General features: G+C 42.4%; 1 protein-coding gene across 1 annotated transcript; it reads right to left on the bottom strand.

The window, feature by feature from the left end:
* Positions 1–6,466: 6,466 nt before the first annotated feature.
* LOC100949092 (histone H3.3-like) lies at positions 6,467–18,756 on the bottom strand. The gene is made up of 2 exons (XM_012801820.1): positions 18,735–18,756; positions 6,467–6,888 (listed from the first exon to the last, which is right to left on the bottom strand). Exons 1-2 carry the CDS (start codon positions 18,754–18,756, stop codon positions 6,467–6,469), a joined length of 444 nt encoding a protein of 147 aa, XP_012657274.1.
* Between the last annotated feature and the right edge of the window lie 594 nt (positions 18,757–19,350).

The raw sequence follows: 19,350 nt of genomic DNA on the forward strand, positions 1-19,350 counted from the left end.
AAAAAAAAAAAAAAGAAAAAAAAAGAGAAGGTTCTTGTGAGGTGGAATTCATCTTACAGGTGAATTTAGAGAGGTAAGAAAGGAAGCAGAGGACTTATGAGGGAATTTAGAACTTATCCTAATGCCTAGGGGCTATCCCTGGAGGATCTGAAGCAGGGACGTGCCAGGAACAAATTTTATGGGGACAAGATTGGATGCAGGAACTAGAAGCTAAGTCAACAATCTATACAAGAGAAGATCATAGCTCGGATTAGGTAGGGATAGATTCAAAGAAAGCCAAAAGCTGGAATTGGCAAGACCTCAATCAATTGGAAATAGGGGATGAAAGGAGGAAGGAATTCTAGATAACACTAAAATATCTAGCTCTGGCTTCAAAGAGGAGCCATTCGTGGAGTTGGGAACATGAGGGGAGGGTCCAGCAGAGTGGGACAGGGTTTGGTGCAGATACTGAGCTCAGTTTTGGACATACTGAGTGGAAAGGGCCTGAGATCATTCGAGTGGAGGTGACTAGGAGGCAGATGGAATCACAGTTTAAAAATGTGGGGAGAGAGGTGGGCTGGTATTCAAGATTTAGAAATTGAGATTACCCAGAAAAAGGTCCAAGAACAAAATGATACATCTGTTCACAAATCTGTGAAAAAGCACAGGCACAAACTGCAGCACACGTCGCGTTTCTACATCAGCCCCTTCATGCTCATTCTGCGTCAGAGTTTTTAAAACAAATAAATCTATAAGAATTCAGTAATATGAAGGCTTCAATCTGCCAAATGAAAAACATAACTGTCTTATCTGGGGACACAACAAATAGAGAATGGGGATATATGTTAACATTTCAACAAAAGGTATTGTTCTTGTAAGCACTGGAGTTATGGATTTACCAGTTTTACTGTTTTGAATTCTTTTGACAGAGTCTCACTCTGTTGCCCAGTCTAGAGTGCAGTAGCATCATCATAGCTTAAAGCAACCTTAAACTCTGGGCTCATGCTATCCTCCTGCCTTCAGAGTAGCTGAGACGACAGGTGCCTGACATAATCCCAAGCTAATTTTTCTGTTTTTAGTAGATACCAGGTTTCGCTGTTGTTCACGCTGGTCTCAAACTCTGGAACTCAAGCAATCCACCTGCCTCAGCTAGGATTACAGGTGTGAGCCTCGTAGGAATTATTGACCTTAAAAGTATATATCCCTCATCCCTGATTTTTCGTGTTTTTTTTTTTCATCTATTCAGGTAAGGGGAAACTTTCCTAGGCATTCCACACTCAGATGGATTTGCCAAGGGCCTGAGCTATGGCAGAAGATCCTGTCTCTCTTAGAACCGGCAGTCGGTGACTGGAGTCATGTGCCATAAAGGCAGAAGGACAGACAGTTACGCCCAAGTCAAGATAATCTCTTTACTATCCAACCTCTTAGAATTGTGTATTATCATTTCCTGGGTTTAAGCTGTATCTTGGAAATTAGGGGGATGTAAATGATCTAACTCATCTCTTTGCATAAAAGATCTTAGCCATGCTTCAGGCCACACCAGACATAATCACTCCGTTGTTATAGGATGGTTTTGGGGCCTGGCTTCAATTAACTAAGCAGCGAGCTGATCAGTTATCATTACATTATCTGCATTTCTACTATTTAACATTTTCACACTGCTCTTTAATTATATTGTATGTGGGTTGACCCGTCTAAATCTTGTAACATACTTGAGGTCCCAGATAATCCTGTTCTCTGGACCTTCAGAGGGAGAAATAAGGCACAAAAGAGCTCTCCAATGATCGTGTCTGAGAGTTACAGTCTCATGTCCCTGGGGCAGGTCCGTGGCAGTTAAGCATTCATACTAAAGCAAAGGCCTTGGTAAGGCCTTTGGGTAAGACATCGGGCCACTAACACATTAGACTGAAGATAAAGGGACACCATCTGGAGTTCAAAGGTCTAGAAGCTGGGCTTGCCCTGCTGGTTCAGTGGAACCTAGATTCCTGGAAACCACCCGGCTATCGAGGCAAGAGCTGTCATTGGCTTCTGCTACCTTTTAATCTGAGCTAATTCTGGTTTCCTTGCTATCTCTCCCCTGGGTCTAGCAGGTGTCTGATCACTATCATAAATTCTACCTCTTATGACTGGATAGTGGAGATTGGGATGGAGGAGGGAAGACTGTCTGAATCCAAAATACTGAAAATAGGACTCTATCACCTTATTCTTGCCAATTCCCCACAAGGCTTGATTGTGGACCCCGACTGCAGAGATTACAAGTTTTATATCTATTCATGAATGGATAGCATGTATTACCATTCTGATTTACGGCAGCATTACAGAAATACTAATGCAAATCACAACAGCCAGCTCCTTCTATCACATCTAATTTGATAGGCATTTTTGTCTTATCCCCAAAATACATGGTAGAATCCACATGAAAATGATATCTCTCTGTCATTCTGCGTCTGATACACACAGAAACCAACTGTGCAAGATTTCTTTCTTTGTCTGTAAATCACAAATTCCATCCCTAAGTTTGTGGATCTGGAAATTATTTGAAAATAGGAGTGGATTTGTTAGAAATGTTTTGTTTTCATTTTGTTGCACTAAGAAAGGAGATGAATGTTAGATTGTATGGTGCTTTTTATTTCTTCTGATTTAACAGTGAACATTATGCTTAAATCTTGCTTTCTTTAATCAGATAAATAATTTTAAAGGAGAATAACCTGTCCTAAGATTTCCTCCTAAAGTTCAGTATTTGATCAAGCACAGCTGGTTGGTCTTGTAAATATCATTACTTGGCTCAGCTATTTTTCAAAGACTGGCTTCCTGATGACTCAGCTGGGTCCCAGCTGCTGTTCAACATGTGTCACACATTGTCACCTCCGCCAAGGCAGCAAGTCAGACCTCAGCTTTCCTTGTTAACCCACCTGATCCTTTCTTGCTCCACCTGTTCTCAGTATATCCACTGATCAGGTGAAGAGCTCTGTCCGCTTCCCTGCTCGCAGCCCCAAGCTGGCTATGTTCCCGCCATTGGCCGCAGGTTGGTGATGTCTTGGTCAAACTGGCCCTCTACTTGTGCACTTGATTCTCTGCTGCCCTTCTTCTTGGCCCATCAGATATCCCCTACAGAATTTTCCATTTCTTCTTAATGTATCCCTCCCATGCTTGCAAAAACACTAGCCTCCTCTATCTTGTGAAAGAAATGCCCTTCCCTAAGAACAAGGCAAGTTCTCTCCAACTCTGTACCACCAAACTCCTCTAGAACATATTCTACACCCATGTGGCAGGTTGAATGGTGTCCTGCCAAATTCATGTCTCCCTGAAGCCTCAGAATTTGACCTTATTTGGAAATAGTCTTTGTAGAATTAAGAATCTCTAGATGAAAAACTAAGTCATCATCATGGATTCATATGGGACTTAAAGCCAATGATTTGTGTCTTTATAAGTGAAAGGGGGGAGATATTTACATCCATAGAGAAAGACAGAGAAGAAGGCTATGTAAAGAGGGAGGAGAAATTGGGGTGATGCCACCACAAGCCAAAGAAACGTGGGGTCCCTGGAAGATGAAAGAATTGAGAAAATGTTCTTCCTTACAGCCTTCAGAGAAGGCACGGCCCTGATGACGCCTTTATTTCAGGCTTCCCGTTTCCAGACGTGTGAGAGAATGAATTTCTGATACTCTAAGTCGCCCAGGCTGTGGTGAGAGCTGGAGGGAACTAATCCAACCCACTTGTTTCCCTTCCTCCCCTGATCTTTGCTCAAGAAGAGTAACTCAACTTGTGTAGAGCAAGTTCTTCACACATATACCTTATTTGATCTTTAGTCTGCTAGAGGTAAGCACCATTGTCACCTCAAGTGCTTACTGAAAATCACACAGCTAGTAAGTGGAAGACTTAGGGTTCAGGTCCCGCCTGTCAGATCCCATAGCCCAATCTGTCAATTGTGATAAACAGCTGGCAGCTACACCAGCCTCAATTTTTTTACAATTTAACTTCTACTTAATTGAACATGTTCTCTTGAGAAATAAGACTATTCTTCATCTACAAGCGATGGTAATGGCCGGGCAAGGTGGCTCACACCTGTAATCCTAGCACTTTGGGAGGCCAAGGAGGGTGGAACACCTGATCTCAGGAGTTCAAGACCAGCCTAAGCAACTGTGAGAACCCCATCTCTATTAAAATTAGAAAAATTAGCCAGTCATCATAGCAGGCACCTGTAGACACAGCTACATGGGAGGCTGAGGCAGGAGGATGGCTTGAGCCTGAGAGTTTGAGGTTGCTGTGGGCTATGACACCACAGCACTCTACCCAGGGCAACAGAGTGAGACTCTGTCTCAAAAAAATAAATACATAAAATAAAATAAAATAAAGATGATCATGGTTTCTTAATAACTAAATCAAATGTCCTTCTGTCCCACCCTGCTGACCGAAAAGGAAGAGGCTAAGGCACAAAATATAAAGCGTTACTTAAGCCAAAGTAAGGACAGCTGAGCAGAAGACAGCACACCCTCCCCACCCCCCAGTGATGTTGGGTATGGGTTTGTTCTTCCTTTGTTACAAGTTTATAAAGGCCAAACAAAAGAGAGACAGAAAGTGGGCTGAAGCCAAGTTGTCTGTCAGGAGTTGTCCTTGGCTTATAGTGTCGCGGCAATAGCATGCAGTGTCAAGAGACAGACAGCAGCTCAAGGGCTGTAGGACAGGGCTGCTGTCTCATTTTAATGTCTCTCTGAGGCCCATAACTAAAAAGACTGCATTCCTCAGGTGGAAGTTCAGCCTTCTCTCCCCCTCCCCTCCCCCAGCTCTTTGCACTGTCTGCTGGTCTCTCCCACCTGCCCTTCCCACAGGCAGTCCCAGCAGCACCTGCTGAGCTCCCTTCCACCTCTTCCTGCTCTTCCCCAAGAAGTGACCTACCTCATGACTTCTACTCAAAGTACCTCAAAATTTTGCCCTCCTTTGGGGGCTTCAGACCAGTGTGCCCCTTCTTACACTCCTCCCAGGGTCCTCCCACTCTCTTTATCTCCCTTTCAAGGAGCCTTTCTCCAGGTTTGCTCTGACTGCAGGACAATCTCTTTCCTGTGTCCCCTGTGACCAAGGTTGGTCGTTACCTTTGACACTCTCCTTGGTATTAGGACAGATATACTCTGGGTTTCCTGCAGGACTCTTGGCTCTCAGCCCCTGTAGTTCCACCATATTTCCTAAATGACTCAAGCACAAAGAATGTTTCTTGTTGAGGTGTTTGGCCTTTTCTTTTTGGTCCCTGAAGGATAATGGCAGGAGACCCACTAGGGAGTATATGTCAGCAAGGCAATTTTGGAAAGCCTCAGAAAGCACAGGATGGGGGCTGGGGAAGTAGCCTGTACCCACACAGTTAGAATTTACCATCTCGTCCCAACTTCCAGAGATGGGTAGCCAAGGGTTTAACCAATCATGTCTACACAGTGAAACTTCCATAAACCCCAGGGTTCAGGGAGCTTCCCCACAGCTGAACAGGGGGACATGCCTGGAGGGTGGTGCCCCGGGGGAGGTCACCAGAGCCCCATCCCTCACCCTGTGCATCTCTTCATCTGCAGCCTCTGTAATGTGCAGGTTAATGTAAGTAATGTGTTTCCTCAACTTTGTGAGCCACCCTAGCAAACTGATCAAACCCAAGGAGGGGATCATGGAAACCCCAATGTATAGGCAGGTGATCAGAAGCACCAGTAAAACACCCTGGGTTGTGTGATTTGGATGGCTGTGTGGGACTGAGCTGATGCTGCCTCCAGGGAGTGAGCGTCAGGATTGCACTGAACTGGGGGCCTCTAGCAGGTGTCTGCTTGCTTGGTGTGAAGGGGAACTCCCCCCACACTTGGTGCCAGAATTCTCCTGTGTGGATTTCTGTGGGGTGAGAATAGAAAGAAACACCTCGAGTTTGTTTTTCCACGCTCATTCCCTCCCCAAGCAAGTTAGTTTATGACTCTTATTTATTTATTTATTTATTTATTTATTACAGTTTAATGTATTTTAATAGCGAACTGACAGGAACAGCACAGAAGACAGACAACATTAAAAACATGTACTTGCATGTAGGACAACTCAGTTGGAAAAGTATAGTGAATGGATGGAACCTACTGTATGATAAAAATGCTACAAACACCATTTAGTTGCTGTCAATAAGAAATTTACTTGTTTTTAAAAAAATCCAAATGCTGGCATTGTCCAGGAAAATTTAACAGGTTTATTTATAATCATTATAAAGTTGAACTGCTGAAACTTGTTCACTGAAACATTTTGACTCGCCTTAATGCTGCACATCCCCGCATTTTATATTAAAAATTCACACACAAATGAAAATGGAAAAACTGCCAATACCTGGTTTCTGTCCCCTATTTTTCCAGTCGCAATCATATACTTAATTATCTTTTGACCCCATGGGGGGGAAAAAATCTAACGTTCAGAACTACCAATAACAGGAAGAAGAGAATTTTTTTTTTTTTATAATGAAATGTTTTCCCATTAGCAGACTCTTAAGCACGTTCTCCACGTATGCGGCGTGCTAGCTGGATGTCTTTTGGCATAATTGTTACATGTTTGGCATGGATAGCACACAGGTTGGTGTCTTCAAAAAGGCCAACCAGATAGGCCTCACTGGCCTCCTGCAAAGCACCAATAGCTGCGCTCTGGAAGCGCAGATCTGTCTTAAAATCCTGAGCAATTTCTCGCACCAGACACTGGAAAGGAAGTTTGCGAATCAGAAGTTCAGTGGACTTCTGATAACGTCTTATTTCGCGGAGTGCCACAGTACCAGGCCTGGAGCGATGAGGTTTCTTCACCCCTCCAGTAGAGGGCGCACTCTTGCGAGCGGCTTTTGTAGCTAGTTGCTTCCCGGTTGCTTGACCACCGGTGGATTTGCCGGCAGTCTGCTTTGTACGAGCCGTGGTATAAAGACCTCCTTACTTACCCGTCTTGGCTGGAGCTCAATGAGATAGAGGCGGCGCTGGCGTTAGACAGTGACTATGAATCTTATTGATTTGTCTTTCTTCATCGCTTGCAAAACTCTCCTCTCCATCCTGTTATCAAAAGTTGAGTCAGACATCCTTTATCTCTTCTTTGGTTTGTTGCAATGGCCTTTGTTGGGACACAGAAAGCAGTACCCCAAGATGAAGGTCTCGGCAGCAAAAGTTTTTTTCACCTTCTCCCCTCTCCCTCTCCTTCTTTTCTGAGGCTGGCCATGGAAACTGTAATCCCCTTTCCACAAGCTGGTTCAGAGAAACCAGTGCCCCTTTTCTTTTTTCCTGAAAAGCAGTAATAAAACCTGGTCATAGGCTAGGCGCCCCGTAGCACAGTGGTTACGGTGCCGGTCACATGCAGGTGGCAGGTTCAAACCTGGCTCAAACCAGCTAAACAATGATAACTGCAACAAGAAAATAGCTGGGCATGGTGGCAAGCACCTGTAGTCCCAGGTACTCAGGAGGCTGAGGCAAGAGAATTGCTTAAGCCCAACAGTTCGAGGTTGCTATGAGCTGTGACACCATGGCACTGTACTGAAGGCAACATAGTCTCAAAAGAAAAAAAACCTGGTCATAAAGAAATTATCTGACCTACCTTGCTTGATTGCAGGTCATAAGGCCCCCATTCCAGAGGGCCCTGCCCACACCCAGAAGGAAGGAATGCTGCTGCTCAGAGAGGCCAAGAAGAATCCAGACCAACAGGTCTTGCCGAATCTCCCTACTCAGTCTACTAGAATTAGATCACACCCTTTTTATCCAGTCATATTTCTACATGGCTGTCCATACTTTGTTAAACATAAGCATAAAAATGGACAATATTCCCAATATCTTATGGTCCTCATTCCAAAGACTTTGTGTACACATGTTAAATAAGTGTATATCCCTTTTTCTCCTATTAAACAATCTGCTTCATAACAGTGATTTTCAACAAACCCCTAAGACCCCAAGGACTTGCACCACCATCATCCCTGTCTCCAGCCCATCCTTCACACTATTTCACACTATAACTCCTACTAAAATACATGTTACCCACCTCCCTGATCGAAAATCTCAAATGGTTCCCCAGGGCCTAGATGAGATCAAGATTCTGATGCGGCATTTTCTCCTGCCTCTGTAATTTTGTACCAATGCATAATACCTAGTTTTATCTTACACTTCTTAACCTCATCTCAAGTATTCCCTAGAACAATTTCTTAATCTATTTGTCATTATTGCCTCTCTAGACTTTTTGAGATTTTTTCCCTCCAATTGTCCCTTTTTATGAAATTATAATAGCACAGATACACTGTCTACTTGTTTATGCTCTGTAGCACTTTCAAAAGCCACAAACCTTGTAATAGCTAAGACAATCTCACTCCCTAAGAGCCAGTTTTCACACCTTGGAGGCTGTATCACCCCCTCCTGTCCTCCGATTGAGAATGCATATCCCAGAGTATGAACCTCCCTGATCTTCAATGTTTCCTGCGCCAGCAGCTGAGACCTTCAGTGAGCCCACAACTTTCCATCTGCCCCGTCCTATTTCCTTTCCATCCCGTGTACAGTGCTGACATCTGGATGCCAGCAGCCCTCCCCAGTAGACCTCCTGCACGGTGGTCTCCATCTCAGAATCTGGTTCCTGGGAACCACCTCCCACAGGGCCTTGTTTGCTACTGTTTGGCACCCAGGAAGGGCTCCATGAAAGTGAATTCTCTCTCCCTCCTTATTCTAACTTTCTGTACTGCCATGTAACACTGCCGGTTGCTACATGTTCTGGATACTCTCCTCTGCTCAAAAGTCACCTTCCTGAAACCTCTTCTGACTGCTGACTTTCCCAGGGGTAGAGGGTAAGCACTTATGTCACTGGGCTAGCAGAGATGGGCACAAATGGTTGCTGAACAAATAGGAGATTCTGCCTGCCTAGCAGGACAATGTCCTGTGGAGGAAGCAGGTGCACCCTCCTGGCATCTGTCACAGGTTGGAGAAGATGTATCAGTTCTAGATTCCAGGTGTCATCCCGCTTTGTGTACTGTGTCCCACTAAACCCACTCATGTAAGTAGCACGAGGTTCCAGTTTTGTTAGAAGCCATCCTGTGGAAGGCTTTGAATGCTAAGCATTTAAACGTAGTTGGTGGCCAACTATTTCTAATGCTTTGGGAAAATGGAGCAGAACAAAGAGTAAGGAGATAGCATTGAACTTTGTAGTTGGTGACCTTCAAGGGGGCAGCCTGCCAGGGTGATGGCAGTGATTCCCAAACCTGTGTGCACAGTGAAATTACCTAGGGACTTTCAAATACTGATTGATGCCTGTGTCTCTCTACCAGAGGCTGACATTATTGGTCTGGGGTGTGACCAGAATTTTGGAAGTTTTAAGATACTTGGATGGTCAGAATGAACAGGTGACTTTGGAAGTCACATAGTTATGGGGATTATTGGATACTGGGGGAGTGGCGATATTAAGTGTAGACTTAGAAGCTTAGCAGTGAAGGAACAAGGGCACACAGACACTTCAGTGGGTAGGGGGGAGCCAGGAAAGTAAAGCCATGCCTGTTGTCTGTCTACAATATGGGGAGACCCGGGAATCTCTGTGAGCTGAAGGGGAAAATCCAAGAAGATGGGTGTGGTGGGTCACAGCTGTAGCTTTAGCTACTCAGGAGGCTGAGGTAGGAGGATCACTTGAGGCCAGAAGTTTGAGACTAGTATGGACAGCATAGCATGACTCCCATCTCTAAAAATAAAAAAATAAACAGTGAGAGAAATCCAGATGGCAATAGAGATTAAAATTGATAGTGTGAGAGGTTTCTAGAAGTTTCTAGAATAATTGTTGGAAGTGATGGGTCAGTGGCATTCATGGAAGAATTCATCTTAGGAAGAATTTATCTTTAGAGGAAAAAAAATAGCACTTTCTCTTTGAGATAGGAGAGACATACGATTCCTTTCACACACTCTGAGCGCCTTCACCTGGTGGTGCCCTTCCACGGATGGAAAAATAAAAAATTATATTTTATGACCACATTGGTTTGAAGACAAATGTAGTACCATTATATATTAAAACATTTTTGTCTTATCTAGCCCTCCAAGGTATTGGATGATATCTGAACATTGTCCTCAGACTCAGGTACTTATTCAAATGCCAGGCTCTTGCAGAAACACCTGCATGGATGCAGCCAGAAATAATGTTTTACCAGCTGTCTGGTGGGCATCCCTTAGCCCAGTCAAGTTGCCACATAAAATTAACTATCACAGCAGGGGCAACATTGAGAAAGTTCATATGACCAGATCATTTCGATTCCAAAAGGGAGAGAGGGAGAGAGAGAAAGGCTCCTGGGGGTGAGCCCAGGGCTATTTTGTTCATCTTTGTATTTTCTGCAGAAACAACCACATTTCTGACTCAAAGTCAGTCTTGGTAGAGCACTGCTTAACTCAATTATAATAACATTATTTTGTTCTTGTGTTAATAGAAAGTTATTTCTGGCATATTCACTTTTGAAGTATCTCAAAATAGCTAGAGAAACATCTTCATTATTCTAAAGTATTTTCTTCCTTCCTTTTGGGGGGTGTGTTTGGTATAAAATGACCTCTCTTTTAATTATAAAACTAATACCTCCTTAGAACTTATAGAATAAATGCTGTTCTTCTCTCCCACTGACCCCCTTGCAGATTCTCCTTACCCAACCCTCCTTGGTATGATGATCTGGTCCAGAATAACCTTCCTGCCCTGGGCTCGTGGTGCAGCAGGCCAACAGTGCTTTTCTTGGTTCTTTAATAAGCTGGAAATAACCAGTGAAACAAACCAAAAGAAACCTCCATAATCTCATTGGCCAATGATAATTTCTTCTGGGCTTAAATTCTTAAAGTATATCGAATATTGTTGTAGGTATTTTGTCCTGTGCTTTTTTACCCACAAAAATATTGTGTATATTTTCCTATCATAGTAAACTGGTTGTTTGATTTCCATTTTAGTGGCCCGTGTTGGTCTCTTGCCTAAATGGACTATTACTTAGCTTTTTGTGTTCTCAATTTTTTTTTTTTTGCTATTATAAACCATGCTATAATAAGTATCCTAGTATTTAAAATCTATGTGTGTGAAAAAGGAATTATTTCCTTAGATTAAATTCCAATCTGAATTACTGGATTATAAATTGGTCGTTTTTGAGCCCTTTGGTATATACGGTCAAGTTTTCTTTCTTCCGATGAACACACCCAGAAAGTTGTAAGAGTGCTCACACTTCCACACCACAACCAACAGAGACAAATGGGATTTTTATTTTTTAGTACTTTAAAAAGTAAATTTTCAGAATACTAAGGGGTACATGTATTTTGTTTACATACTTTGTTTTTGACAGATTGTGTCAGAATTATAAGTGTGCCCTTCACCCAGACAGCGTGCACTGTACCCAATAGGTGTGAACGTATCCACTGTAGACAGAAACTGAAGACCAAATGCAAATATAGTGAGAGAGATTGTCTTTCTTTCTTTCTTTTTTTTTGAGACAGAGTCTCACTTTGTTGCCCTTGGTAGAGTGCTGGTGGCACAGCAACCTTCAGCTCTTGAGCTTAGGTGATTATCTTGCCTCAGCCTCCTGAGTAGCTGGGACTACAGGTGCCTGCCACAACGCCCGCCTATTTTTTTGTTGTAGTTTGGCCAGGGCAGGGTTCAAACCTGCCGCCCTCGGCATACATGGCTGGTGCCCTACTCGCTGAGCCACAGGCACCGCCCAGATAGAGAGATTTTCACTGAGATTTACTTCCATATGTGTACTTAAGTATTGATCAATTACTTCCAATTTGATATTGAGTACAAGTGTTTGTTTGTCCCTTCTTATGATATTCACTTAAAGAGGTTTCAGTTCCATACAAATTGTCATAAAAGCTACTAGATTGCCATTTTATGGCTGAGTAGTACTCCACAGTAAGCATATACCACATTTTATTAATCCATTTACATATTGGTGGGCACTTGAGTTGTTTCCACGTCTTTCTGATGGAAAACCATGCTGCTATAAACATTCAAGCACAGGTGTGCTTTTTGTAAAATAATCTTATTTCCTCTGAGTACATACCCAGCAGTGGGATTGCCGGACTAGATGGTAGGTCTACTTTAGGTCCTTTGAAGTATCTTCATACAATTTTCCATAGAGGTTGTACTAGTTTGCAGTCTCACCAACAATGTGTAAGAGATTCTTTCTCTCCACATCCACGCTGGCATGTTGTCTTGGGACTTTTTAATATGAGCCACTCTCACTGGAGTTAGGTGATACCCCATTGTGGTTTTGATTTGCATTTCCCTGATGATGAGAGACATTGAGCATTTTTTCATTTGAAAAATTTCTGTTCATGTCTTTTGCTCACTTTTAATGATTTTGTTTGGTTGAATAAGAGGTTATTCCGAGACATGAATGAAAGGAAGCGGAGCCCAGGTTCTGTGTGAGCAATGTAGACTTTATTCACTGGGGTAAAAGCAAGCTGAGCTCATGGGTTAAGGCAGGGTGTGAATATAAGAGTTTAGGAGGTGGGGGTTGGGACTGGTGTACTCATTCCTTCTGGGCTGGGCATTATTTCCAGGGCAGGATGGTTCTGTCTGGGCGGGTTCCTACATTCAACCCTATCACTTTGTAGATTCTGGTTATCAGTCCTTCAGCAGATGTGTAGCATGCAAATATTTTCTCCCATTCTGTGGGTTGTCTATTTGCTGTTTTGATTGTGTCTTTGGCTGTGCAAAAGTTTTTTAGTTGATTAAGTCCCATTTATTTACTTTTGTTCTTTCTGTGACTGCTTGGGGGTGGGTCTTCTTCATGAATTCTTTGCCTTTATCAATTTTTTCTTTTTTTCTTTTTTACATTTGGGTCAGTCCAAGAAAGTTAAAAATGCATTTTTTTAAGGTTTGCTTTGTTAAAACTAATGATTCTTAAGATTTTCCCATATGCTTATTGGCCATTTGTACTCCTTTTTATAAATTGTTTGTTGATGTATTCCGTCCATTTTTTCCCAATGGGCAGTTTTAACTTTTTTAATTAATATATTTGTAGCACATATTTTTGCTGATTTTTTCAAAGTTTTAAAATTTTAAAAAGTAATTTATTATGAAAAGTTTCAAATGTACAAAAGTGGAGAATATAGTTGATCAAACCCCTGTGTACCATCATCCCATGACTCAGATTCAATAATTATCATTTAATCTATTTTGTTTGATGTCTATCTCCCCTCGTTACCATTTCCCATACAGTTTTGTTGGTTTTTGTTTTTTTGCAGCAAATCTTCAGGGTCATAAGATATTACCTCATCTGTAAACACTTCAGTGTAGATTTATGTAGTCAAATTACCCATCTTTTCCTTCATAATTTCTATCTTTGGTATTATGTAAAAATAACATAAATTTTTATCTACATTTTTTCCAGTTGTCTTTTGGCTTCATTTAAAAAAAATCTTTTACCACTTGGTTCAGTTTCTGAAAAAAAAAGAAAAAAACCTTGACTTTTTGTTCAATCAGAAATGCAGTTTTTTCAAATGTTTAATCAATTGAACATGTTAATGTACCCTGACTGATTTGAGATATCAACTTTATCATATGTAAAATATTTAGACAGTGCTAGGTCATTTTGGTTTCTGTGATCTCATGTTGGTATTATTATTTTTCTAGAATATGTATTTTAATATTTATTATAAATTCCCTAGGATAACAATACAAATTAATCATTCATATACACTAGTGTGTAAACGTCCAAATTCTGAAGAAACTTAAAACTGATACCATGATATTATTAGATTTGCAAGCTCAGCATGTAAAAGGCTGCTTTCTACTTTAAAAAATTACTTATTGGGGCAGCACCTGTGGCTCAAAGGAGTAGGGTGCTGGCCCCATATGCTGGAGGTGGCAGGTTCAAACCCAGCCCCAGCCAGAAACTACAAAAAAAAAAAAAATTACTTATTAAGTAAAACTTTACTTACACTTAATTAAACCTCATCTATTATATTTTTTGCATATTTAAAAAAATGATTAGAAATTACCAAGAATTTAATTCCAATGAATTGACAAATGTGTTTTTGAGTTTTCATTATGTACTAGGACATAAATTTGGTGCTGATTACACAGGGAGAAACAAGATGGACACAGTTCCTGTCAAGTAGCTCACCAACTCAAAATTCTGCCATCAATTTCAGGGACTCTGGACCCCCTGTGAAGAATCCATGAATAGGAGATAGGATGAGACTTGTCAGAAATGCAGGTTTGAGGACACAATCATCCACAGAATGACCCCAGTTTCAGGAACTGTGAAAACACATTTCTGTGGGAGGTTGGTGTTTTCTTTCTCTTAATCCTTATCTCTGCAGCGCTTTCTCAGCGTTTCCAGGATCTCCCCAGCTGGGTTCCACGGACCTCATTTACAAATCTTTGGCTTAAAAAGTCAGGCTTAAAAAGATTCTGGAAAAAGATATTCTGCCTCCAAAAGCAAGTTGAATGGTGGGCCCTACCCCAATTCCTTGAAATAGCCTCAAAATAGTGCTTCTCCTATTTTCAAAAATAAAATATTTTCATTTCTTTACATTTCAGATGTATTAGTTTAATAGTTGTCTCCTTAAAAATTTGCCCCATCTTTAGTCACACTTAAATATTCTTCTATGGGGGAACAAGCAGGATTTAGACATAACTATTCCACTATTGATTGACAAAATACTCTTTATCCTTATTGAGAAAGCAATTAAGAAGAGCATAAGACCTATTACTTCTGATTCCTGAATTAGTTAATGTTGCATTAGTTACAAGTAACAAGCTAGCCAACTACAATGCCATTAAAAGGCTTAGTTTTTCCACATAAGAAGTCTAGACAAACACATGCCAGAGCTGAGCTGCCACCACACAGCCACACGAAGGATCCAGACCAGTGGTTCTCAACCTTCCTAATGCTGCGACCCTTTAATATAGTTCCTCATGTTGTGGTGACCTCCAAACATAAAATTATTTTTGTTGCTACTTCATAACTGTAATTTTGCTACTGTTATGAACCGTAATGTAAATATCTGATATGCAGGTTATATTTAGGCGACCCCTGTGACCCCCCAAATGGGTCACAACCCACACATTGAGAACTGCTGGTCCAGACTCTTATTTTTCTTCATCCACCATCTTCTGCTGTAAAATTTACCCTCATGGTTGCAAGATGGCTGCTGATGATACCGGATTTTTGACTTTGGATTTCCAGGCTCTTGGTCTCGACGATTCGATGAATGAATTGATGGACCACAGGATGGACAGTAAGTTAGGTTTTATTTACAGAGGTATTATTACAGCTCTTACAAAGAGCCAAACCTTGCAGAACAGGATAAGATAGGTTTTATATAAGTGTCACAGCTCTTACAAAGAGCCAAACCTCCTTGCAGGGAAGGATGTAAGTGTCACAGCTCTTACAAAGAGCCAAACCTCCTTGCAGGGCAGGATGTAAGTGTCACAGCTCTTACAAAGAGCCAAACCTCCTTACAGAGCAGGGTATAAGTGTTACAGCTCTTACAAAGACCCAAACCTCCTTGCAGAGCAGGATACAAGTGTTACAGCTCTTACAAAGAGGCAAACTTCCTCACAGAGCAGGGTATAAGTGTTACAGCTCTTCCTCTTCGGCTCTCTCTCCCTCAATGGTCTGCGATGATCTGCTGAAGTCTTGCTCTTCTGCTCTATCTTCCTTAAAGAGCTGCAATGATCTGCCCCTAGGCTCTCTGCTCAGGGGTTTATATAGGGGCAGTTGTCCAATGAGCTGAGAGCTTAGCTGATTGGTCTATAAAATAGACCAGTCAGGAGCAGGATTGAAAATGGACCAATCAGGGATGCACTGGAGGAATCGCCAGGTCTTTTTTGTTACTGGAGCCTCTGGTGGGGGAGGGAAGCTCCCCTGCTTGCTCCAGCCTGCCAGTTCCTTTGCCAGCTGTTGCTACCAAGACAGAGGTGGCAGGTCCCCCAACCCCGCTCAGCTGAGCTGGCTGGGGTGCCACTTTTCCAGTATCACTGAGGCTCAAATAACAATGTCTGCAACCCAAGCAGGAACAAAGGGAACAGGCAGAGGGAAACTGTTACAGCTGAGTCTGCCTCTATTAAAAGTCTCTTCAGAAGATGCCCTTAGGTTTTCCATTTAGAGCCCACAGCACAGAATCCTACCAAGTGGCTATCGTCACAACAAGGGAGGCTCAGTGATTGTGTCTCCTAACCAGGAACACTGCCACCAAACAAAATTTGAGCTCTGGTAAGAGAAATAGAAAGAGTGTCACAATTCCTTAGCCAAAGGACACATACAGTCAGACTACTCACAAAGTGTGATGTGGCCATTGGCTTTTGACCACTTTTCACCTTACTCAAACCCCATATTCCAAAATATTGTCCAAATCAAGAGATCTATGCTTGGTTTCTAGAATGCATTCACTAAATCACTCATTCATTCTTTAATTTATCAAAGTAAGGCCAGGTGCAGCAGCTCATGCCTATAATTCTAGCACTCTGAGAGGCCAAGATGGATGGATGGCCTGAGCTCAGGCTTTCAAAACCAGACTGAGCAAGAGTGAGCCCTCGTCTTTAAAAAAATAGCCAGGCATTGTGGTGCGCGACTCTACTGAAGGTGACAAAGTGAGACTCTGTCTCAAAAAAAAAATTATCAATGTAATTCATATTTATTGTACATCATCTCTACGTCAGTGATAAGGGAAACACTGGTCCCGACTTCACGCAGCTTCCAGTCCCAGATGACATTTTTTAAAAAGCAAATCAGGGCAATGTATCTCAGATTCCATGTAGACAAACTAGGTTTAGTTTTTAAGCATGAATATCCTTCTCTTATGAATAATAAAAATGGATCATTCTCTTCTGTAGTTTATTTTTATGAATTAAAGTGGCCTCAAGCAACTCAACATACAGCAGACTAACATGGAAGGCAAAGTTCCGTGTCTAAAAGGCCGATATTAAACAATACAGACCATTAGCTACTTGGAATATTGTTCACTTCTTCAGACCTGGCTAGCTTGGCAGGATGCAGTCATTCTACACATAGACAGCAGAATGAACTTGTCTTAGACACCTCTACATTTCTCAACTCAACTTAGTGACTGACTCATGGCAAGTACCTAGTACAGTAAATACATTTGCTGATCCGAACTCAGAGTTAGACCTCTCTCTACTAGGATGACAGGAACTGCATGGAAATTTTTTTAAGTCAGGTGGGTAGCTGATAATACCTGGTCTTCACTTATACTTTCTCTGCCATATGTTAGAGTTACCCAGCCAACATGCCAAGGCACACTCACACGTTTGCTGCAGTGTGTTACGAATGTGCAGAGATACTAGCCCCTTCAGCTCCTAGGCAGCATGTGGTCTCATCTCACCAGGCCACACAAACTCTACTGCTATCTGTATGTGGCACAAGATAAAAAAGACCTGGTAGCTTTGCTCTCTACCATGTAACTTTAAGGTCTCAATTTCATATTCATACAAACCTGAACCAAGAGAATTTCCTGGGGAATAGTGCTCTTTCAGCCCACTTCTGTGTAGCTTTCTAATGGGATGAAAAGATAAACCACGCTTTTATTTGTTTATTGGTATTATACTCAACCACACTCCACAAATCCTTTGTGGAATGAGATAGGATATACATAAACAAGTCTCTGGTTTTTAATTTTCCTAACACTGGGCAGACCATTTTTACCAGCAGCACAGAACCACAGCGGCCACGTGCTTGAGACTCTTCAAAGCCCCCCTTATGAGCAAAGGGCTATTCAACTCTTATCAAAGGACGGTGAGAGGAGTGTCATTTGAGAAATATTGACTGAGACACCCTTTCATCTCAGTTCCCAAAGTTCTGTTCTTCCTCTGAATTATATTAAGGAGTAATGCACCTGCCTGAGACTTCAGCTGCCCACAGAAATATCAGCACTGAACCAGGTTCCAAGACCATCTTCTTAGCTTTTATGAGGAGGTGATGGGTTTTTTTTTAAGGCAAGTAAAAAGTGTGTCTGAACCTTCTGATGATACCCTAATTAGATTGTAAGGTGCTTGAAAGCAGGGACTATTGTACCTTTTGTGTAGAGCTAGCACCAAAGGCAGTGGGTGCTGTGTGCATGAAAATCATTATATACCTATATGTTGAGTAGAAGAAACAAAGTATTCAAGCAAACTATAACAATGTGTAGTGAGACTTTTTTTTTTAAGAAAGGAAACTCAAATCTGTGTAGTTAAAGTTGGGTTTTTGGTGGGAAATAACTTCAAAACTACTGCAAATACGTAGTCTGAACAGGCTTCATCACCAGGTTATTTTAAACCACTGTATAATTTAGAAACATCTAAAAATTGTTTTAATGAAGAGATGGCCTTTTAAAAACCTGGTCCTGAGGGTTACCGAGATCAGTATGGGCAAATTCATTTAGATGAGGGGCTCAAAGTATTCCTTCTGTAAAAGCCACAACAAAAGGTAAAATCCTCTGGACATCTGTGAACTAAACCAAGTTCAGGGCGGTGATAGTGCCAACTTCTGAGCCTCTGGCTGCCTTCCTGACAGTCCAGGAAGAGTATCTCCTGTCAGTTCCTGAAAGGGACTTCAGCTGCCAAATCAGGAAGGGAAAAGGAAGTAGAGAAGGCGCTGGGAAAACTGGCACGAGAACACAGACAGCTTCAAGGCATTCAGAGTTACAGTTGAAAAAAAAAATCATTTAAAGGTGACTGCCAAGATTACAGTGGATTTAAATCAGTGTAAGAAATCTTTCATGATTAAGACCACTTTAAAATCCTAGACCCAAAACCGTTCTAGAGAAATAAACACCGACACTAGTACCTACTTACTGCCAGAAAATGCATCTCCCATGGGACAAGAAATGACAACTTCAACAGTCTTTGTTGCTAAATACAGTACCGTCCTGTTACAATAGTTGGTTTTTATAGACTCAGGGAGGGAGTGTTGAAGGTCAATCAGCGCCCCTGGGAAGGTAACACTGTCGCTACTTAAACAGACCCGGGAAAGTAGACCGATGACCACCATCCTGTCCCACGACCCTAGTGTCCCTTACGGGGCTGAGACCCGTGGGTGCTGAGGCAGTTCAGAAAGCAGCGCCGACTCCCAGAGTCGAATCTTTGGGGTTAATTCCAACTCTCTTCTACCCATTACTTTTCTTTGCAGTAGAGTGCCAGGGACCTGTACCCACAGCAGAAACTTGGATTCGGGGACGGAATCCCAGGGAAGAGAAGCGAGGAGAAGAGTCCACTCCGTGAGGACACTCTCGCCCCTCCATAGTCCCCACTGTTCCTGGACCCGCCCAGCTGCCCCGCTGCAGAGCCCCTAGCTCGCTGGAGCACTAGGACGCGGCTCCGGGAGGGGGCAGGTGCCCGCCCCACGCTGCCACCGGGGAGCCCCGCCCCGCAGGCCCGGCCCGCGCCGCGGTAACCCGGAAGTGGCGGCGGC

This window comes from Otolemur garnettii, unplaced genomic scaffold (genome assembly GCF_000181295.1).
Source record: "Otolemur garnettii isolate 467f Iridium unplaced genomic scaffold, OtoGar3 scaffold00011, whole genome shotgun sequence".
In the NCBI taxonomy this organism is placed as follows: Eukaryota; Metazoa; Chordata; class Mammalia; order Primates; family Galagidae; genus Otolemur; species Otolemur garnettii.